The following is a 6,812-nucleotide window of genomic DNA, read 5'->3' as shown; positions in this document are numbered from 1 at the left end:
AAAAAAATGCATGGTAGAGAAAGAGAGTAAAATAATAATGATAATAATCAAAATTAGAAACAATAAGGAAAAATGGGAAGGAAAAAAAATTCAAAAATATGGAAGTAAGTAAATAAATAAACACACGGGGTAATAGTAAAAAGCGTGTAAAAAGAAAAAGGAAGGAGAAAAAGAAGATGAAGGGGATAGTAACTATTGCATGAAACCAATGGAACAAACAAACACCACCTTCTGTACCCCTCACACTCCGCATTACGCACAATAAAAAATGGGGGAGAAAATGAACGAAGGGTAAAACAAATGAATAAAATACAACAAGAGCAGCAACAAAAGGAGAAACACTCAACGTGTTGGCCATGTACACCTTCATTTTTATTTATTCAACCACACAAACATTGCGTAAAGAGTGAGATATATACAAGATAAAACATAAGAAAAAGAAGGATGGGGAACGCTCACGAGGGGGGGGAAGGAAAGAGCAATGCCTTTGCGTCGTTGTCCTTCGCACATAACTCCATCACACACTAACAAACATAAAAAATAAAAAAATAGTAATTATATGTAAACAATAACAATAAATAATAATAATAATTACGGATTATGTGTGAATTGGGGGAGGGAAACGGAATGGAAAAAGTAAATAAAACAGTCACACTTCCGGGGCTGGAAGGAAGGGGAGAGAGAAAACGAAAATAACACCGCACTGAGATGGAGAGATGAAACAAATCAAATCAAATCAAAAATAAATAAAACGAGCTTCATGGAAAGCCATGATATACAACAGCAACACCAGGCAACTAAATAAATAAGGTCAAAGCGAAAAGAGAAGGAAGAAAAAAGAAAAAGAAAAGGGTAAATTAAACTATCAATAAACAAATTCCCGCCATAAAGCACGGAGGCAACAGGTTTTTCCTTTTTTGAATAATTATGATAACGGCCACAGACTAACAATCCCCATGTTAGAGGAAAGTGAAAAATAGGGATGATAAATAAAATAAAGTAGGAAACGGGAGTAAAGGGAGTAAACAAAGATTTAGTTGCCACCAAAAAAAAAAAGAGAACAGGAGGTGATAACAACCAAACATGTAATTGGGGCAACTAAAATAATATGAGGTGCCTTAACATAATTAAAAAGAAAAAGAGCCTGAAAAAAATTACAAACCTGAATGTCGAACGGGGTATCTTTAAAAAAAAAAACAATCGAAAAAGAAGTATGCTACGTTAAAGGGACGAGTTTATTTATATGCTACGGAAATTTTTGCTAGTAAAGTTAATTAAATAAATAATTATAATAATAAATAACGATAAACATATGTTGATGTGGATAAGCTCTCGGAATACATTTAATTGCGTCTCATCCAATATCTGCACCACCTGTTCCTTTCTTTCTCTTTCCTCCCTTGCTTTAAGAACCGAAAAGGGAAAGGGTTAAAAAATAGGAAAACTAAAATATGGGAGCGTTACAGGGAGAAAAAAAAAGAGTAATAAAATAGCCTCCGTCACAAAACTACCCCATGTCAAGAGTAAACATGAGGGCGGTCAGCCACCGGTCACGTTCTTCTTCAGTTTTGGTAGCAAACAGAATAGACTGCGAATGCACTGTTGAGAGCACAAATACAAACTTCTTATTGCAATCCACTTTCTCCACGCTGTTTGCCTCTGGGGAATAGAAAATTTTCATCGACGAAACTGACTTGATTGTGTCGAGTGGCATCCTTTTACTGCGTGTGTTGCAGTTGGAGGCGCACTTTTCTTTTGCTAGTGTGACAGTTAAGTAACCGTCAGCCAAAGTGAGATACCGCTCCTTCCAACGTCCGTCAAGCGTTCCCTTAAATACAACCCCTTCCATGTGCCCGGGGATTCCCGACTCAATTTGTTTTTCAGTTTCCGACATAATCAAATTTTCCCCCTCCACTATGCCTCGCATTACGAGGACCCGCTCCTTTGCGGTGAGGTTGTAGCGGCGGCGATCCCCAATACAATCCACAGGATTGGAAATGTAGTTCCTTTCAACTTCATCATCGGCGGCAATCATATCATACACTTGCTTTTTAAACAGGTGTAAATAGTGCTGCATCAGGGGTGTTTTCAGTAGTTGAGAAGCGCTTGGTCGTCTATCGGGATCTAACTGCAGTATATACTCAAGAAACTCTCGCATCTCAAGACTTATGCAAGGAGGAGAAGCTTTGCCATCGGTGTTAGCAGCCGAATTATTGGACTCGCCAGATTTTTGAGTTGGTGGAAGCCACATGTCACCCGATAGCACCAGTTCCTTAAGTTTTGCTGGTGAGTGTGCTTCAAAAGGGCGGCGCTTTCCTAAAAGTTCACACAACACAATACCAGCAGCCCATATGTCAGCTTTCTTTCCGTACCGCTGACCCTTTAACATCTCAGGTGAGAGGTAATAACTCGTTCCCAGGAAAGTAACAGCGATGGGGTTACTCACGCTAGTATCGTACTGTTTTGAAAAACCAAAATCACCCAGCTTCAAGAATCCGCGAGATGTGAGAAAGATGTTAGCCGTCTTAATATCGCGATGAATCATTCGCCGCCGGTGGACGTGGTCAAGACCTAAAAGTAACTGAACAAACAACACTCCAGCCTCCCTCTCAGTAGGGAAGCGGTCGCTGGGCATGTGGTGAAGGTTGCGATACAAATCCCCTTTATCCGCGAACTCTGTTATAATAACAATTGTTTGAAACTCGTCATCAATGTAGAAGTGCTCGTAATACCGTACAATAGCGAAATGATCAGCATTCGCCAAACACATTATTTCCGTCTGTGCGTACTGCCGGTCGTGATCCGACATGCAGGTTAGATTTAGGACCTTTGCCACAAACTGCCTTGACTGGCAATCACCTACACGCTCTGTCCCATTTACTGCCAAACTTTCAGCACCAATTCTTCCCCTTCGCTTAGCCACTGGAGCTACCGGATTGTTCTCGACGATAAATGCCTCCCCAAAGGCACCTCTTCCCGCCATCTTTTTCTTTATGTATAAAGCTGTAGAGCTACCGGGTTCTCCCAAAATATCCTCAAGCGAAAGCCGCTCAGGGTCAAATTTATTGTTGTATCCATCGGTTTTAATTACTGGAATGGGAGGCGAATTACTCCTCTGCGCATCCGATCGCGTGTCGGAGGCGGTGGTGTGAGAACTTGACGACGCGGTCTTTGGAGTTGGTAATTCCGTTGGTGCTCTCGTAGCTACTCTCACAACACCGTTTCCCATTAAATAACAACGAGAGGACGCCTTCACAGTATGTAATAGGACGACAAGTTGATGTGCGGCTTTAAAAAAAAAAAAACGTTACAGCTTTCGCCTTGATCTTAGATTTTTTTTCTTTTGGTTTCTTTTATGAAATAGGATAAAAGGGGGAGAGAAAATCCAATGTCAATAACTCCAGTAAAAACAAAGTCGGGAAGCTGACGATGTGCTACAAAGCAACACTCACATACCAGGTTTTGTAAAAAGAAAAACACAAGAAACAAAACTATAATCCTAGTAGTAAGAAAGGGCCACAGAAGAGTGTTACCACAAAAGACCGAGGGCACACGCTGCTAGAGGCAGGGAGAAAAAAAAAAGAAAAAATGTAAGTGCCCCCCCAAGGCGCTGCCTCACAGAAACGAAAAGAGAGAAACCAATACGTAAAAAACAGTCCAGTGGGAAGAATACGCCCCACTGACACCTTTCTTCATTTTACTGGAGAACCAAGAGGAATTATGTAAAGGATCTGCACGATATGTATCGCACTTCCATACCATTTCCTCCCACCCAACCGGTAACACGTTTAGTACCCGCCATCGAAAAGTAGAATTCATAGGAGTACCAAGAATTACGGCTCCGTTAGTAAGAACCACACAGTCATAACATCAATAATCAAAAATTCAACACCAGATAAGAATAAACACACTACTCTTCACGTCATTTTAAGAAACACAACTGCACAACGCCATCTTACAAGTCACTATGCGGTGCCCCAGGGTTACGTTTCCTTGTAAATTGATTTTCCGCATGATCCCAGTTTACCACGTTCCAAAATGTTTGCACGTAAGCCGGACGGTCATTCTTGTAATCAATATAGTAAGCATGCTCCCAAACATCGCAGGCGAGAATCGGCTTGAGATCCGCTTCAGTCAGTGGGCAACCGGCGTCATGCGTTTGAAATACTTTCAGTTTTTTTGTGGTGGTGTCCTGCACAAGCCACGCCCAACCAGAGCCGAAGTGGCCCACCGCCGCATTAGTGAACTCCTCCTTGAATTTTGCGAAGCTGCCGAATGATGCCCTGATGGCCTCTGCGAGTTTACCACTTGGTTCCCCACCGCCGTTGGGAGACATGCTCTCCCAGTAGAAGTTATGGTTAAATATCTGCGCCGCAAGGTTGAAGATGGGGCCTTTTTCTGTTCGGATGATTTCCTCAACGCTCTTCGCAGCAAGCGCTGGATTAGATTTCGCGGCCGCATTCAATTTCGTCACATAACCCATGTGATGCTTGTCGTAGTGAAACGTCACCTGTTCCTTCGATATACCCTTTGCGGCTAATCCATCGTACCCCCACGGAAGTGGTGGAATGCTGAAAGCCATCGGTGTTACTTATGTTGAAAGTACCGAAAAATATAGAATAATAAGGGAAATTATTTTCTTTTCCTACTATTGGTTTCCCTTCTTATTGCTCTACAGTTCCTTTTTCTTTTTTTTAAAAAGATCAGTTTATGGTCTCTACTTATGAGTCCAGTTATACAAGAGTTCAAGGAGATGAACAGTAACGCATTTGGTACGATTTGAATTAAGAACAATAGTTCAGCAGCCGACACGGAGGAAGTTAAGCAAACAGGGCGTGCAACAAAAATATATATGATTCCAGCAACTCGTCGAGTATAATCTTCAGATTACAGAAAAAAAGTGAAAAGTGAAAAGAAGCAAAATGAGAGCTTAGAGGGACGCGACAGCTCCCAACAAATATAAAAATGATTTCTGCTCCTTCGTTTAATCACTTAATCTTTCTCTCCACCCCGTTCTCATTTACCCTCCTTGCCCCCTCATATCACGCGGCATAACCACCTGTCGCAAGTGCTCACTTAAGTGATTCATGCGGGTTTCTCATCCTTCCTTCTGCTTTCCTTTTATTGTTTTCTCATCTCAATCCATTACGACCATACGATTCTTTTTCCTCCCTCAGCACATCGCAACCTTCTATAACGATTCGTTTCTCACTCTTATTTCCCCTAAATAACACCAAGAGGATTACAAAAGCATGCACGAAACAAACATAAACACAAAAATCGTCAGTTAGTCATGCATGCGCAATAAGGCACGATGAGGTGCCGTAATATAAAAGGACATGTGATCGAATCAATGAAAACGATTGAATCTAGAGAATGGAGGAGAGATGAAACGAAAAAGGAACATCCACATTGTAAACACAAAACATACAAACAAATGAAACAGGAAGTAACAGAAAAAAACAACAATAAAACGAAAAAAAACAAACGAACAAACCACTTTCGCATATTCCTCAATTCAATCAAAACATACAAAAAACACAAAAAACTAGGTAACATTACTTCCTTCCTTTCCCATCTCTTCTACCGACGCAGCGCGCTTCCATTACCTCATATAAAGTGTTTGGAACGCATAAGAGAAAAGAGTGGGAACTAACGCCCGCAATCTGATTGAGTAAAACAAAAAAAATGAAGCAATGAAGCAAACGAAAAGAACAAAAGAAAACATTTTCAGAGGCCCGCAAGTATGAAAGAAAAACAAACAAACAGAAGTCAAATGCGGTCACCTTCGTCGCTTATGCTTCACTAAGCACCTTTTAAGCGTAAAAGAAAAGGTATGAGAAAACAAAGTCAGCAGTGCGAAAAGAAAACAAGAAACCGGATTCACAACAAACGTTACGAACAACCAAAACTCAACACGAACTCAGAAGCAGACAAAATTCTTCTTTTTTCACCTTACAAAAGCCACCGTTAAATATAGAGGGCAGCAAAAGGAGAGAAGGAGAATTCCGAAAATGGGGCAGAAATCGAAGAACAAAAAAAATCTTCTCTTTTCTAAAAAAAAACCAAAGAAAGGGGACAAGAACAAAACATGTGGAGCAGGAGGCGATCAATAAATAGACGGAGACGGAGGAACAAAGCACAGTATTGACGACAAAATTTAGTGCACTGTCATCTTTAACTGGCGACCAAAACACTACTTATAAAAGTATTACCTTCACCTTCTTGTTTATTCTTTGATGAAGCCAAGTACCTGCGACATGAGGTCGTCCTTTTTGGGGCTCTTCTTGTACTTTACAGCCTCCGAAATGGCCGACTCGAGGAGCTGCACCACATTGGTTCCATCAGCTGCCGATACGTAAAACAGCGAAAGGTTATGCTTCTCCACGAACGCGAACGCCTTGTTCACGACGGATGGATCTGTATCTATCTTATTACAGGCTACAATGCATGGAATGTGCTCACGGTAGTTTCGTAACTCACCCAACCACTTCTCCAAATTCTTATACGTCGCCTTCCGGGTGACGTCGAAAACCAAAATGCACGCATGAGCCTCGTGGTAATACGCGGGATGCATAGTGGAGAAACGCTCCTGTCCCGCCGTGTCCCAAATGTCAACATCAATTGCCTCATCATCTTCAGTAACGAAGTCATAGTGGAATAGCGTCAATGCATATGTGGACATTTGCACAGGCACGTATCGTTGCATCAAAAACCGCTCTACCAACTTAGACTTCCCCACAGCACTGTCACCAAGAAGGATAACTTTCACAGGTTTCCGTTCGTCATCGGGTTTATTGTCAATTAGTTTC

The 6,812-nt window shown here is 41.4% G+C and overlaps 2 protein-coding genes and 1 pseudogene across 3 annotated transcripts; all 3 read right to left on the bottom strand.

The window, feature by feature from the left end:
- Positions 1–1,507: 1,507 nt before the first annotated feature.
- Positions 1,508–3,229, bottom strand: TEOVI_000366600 (serine/threonine-protein kinase, putative; the record flags this gene model as incomplete). The annotated part of the gene is made up of 1 exon (XM_067226542.1): positions 1,508–3,229. The coding sequence occupies one exon, from the start codon at positions 3,227–3,229 to the stop codon at positions 1,508–1,510; it is 1,722 nt and encodes a 573-aa protein (XP_067082643.1).
- Positions 3,230–3,955: 726 nt separating this feature from the next.
- On the bottom strand, positions 3,956–4,582 carry TEOVI_000366500 (iron superoxide dismutase; the record flags this gene model as incomplete). Its single annotated transcript, XM_067226541.1, has 1 exon — positions 3,956–4,582. One exon carries the CDS (start codon positions 4,580–4,582, stop codon positions 3,956–3,958), a length of 627 nt encoding a protein of 208 aa, XP_067082642.1.
- A 1,647-nt stretch (positions 4,583–6,229) lies between these two features.
- Positions 6,230–6,811, bottom strand: TEOVI_000366400:pseudogene (annotated as a pseudogene). Its single transcript has one exon. A coding segment is annotated over exon 1 (582 nt).
- Position 6,812: the final 1 nt, after the last annotated feature.

Source organism: Trypanosoma equiperdum, assembly GCF_001457755.1.
Source record: "Trypanosoma equiperdum strain OVI genome assembly, contig: ctg_779, whole genome shotgun sequence".
NCBI classification, from domain to species: Eukaryota; Euglenozoa; class Kinetoplastea; order Trypanosomatida; family Trypanosomatidae; genus Trypanosoma; species Trypanosoma equiperdum.
Note: the sequence above shows the minus strand (reverse complement) of the source record. Positions and strands in the feature narration are given on the sequence as shown.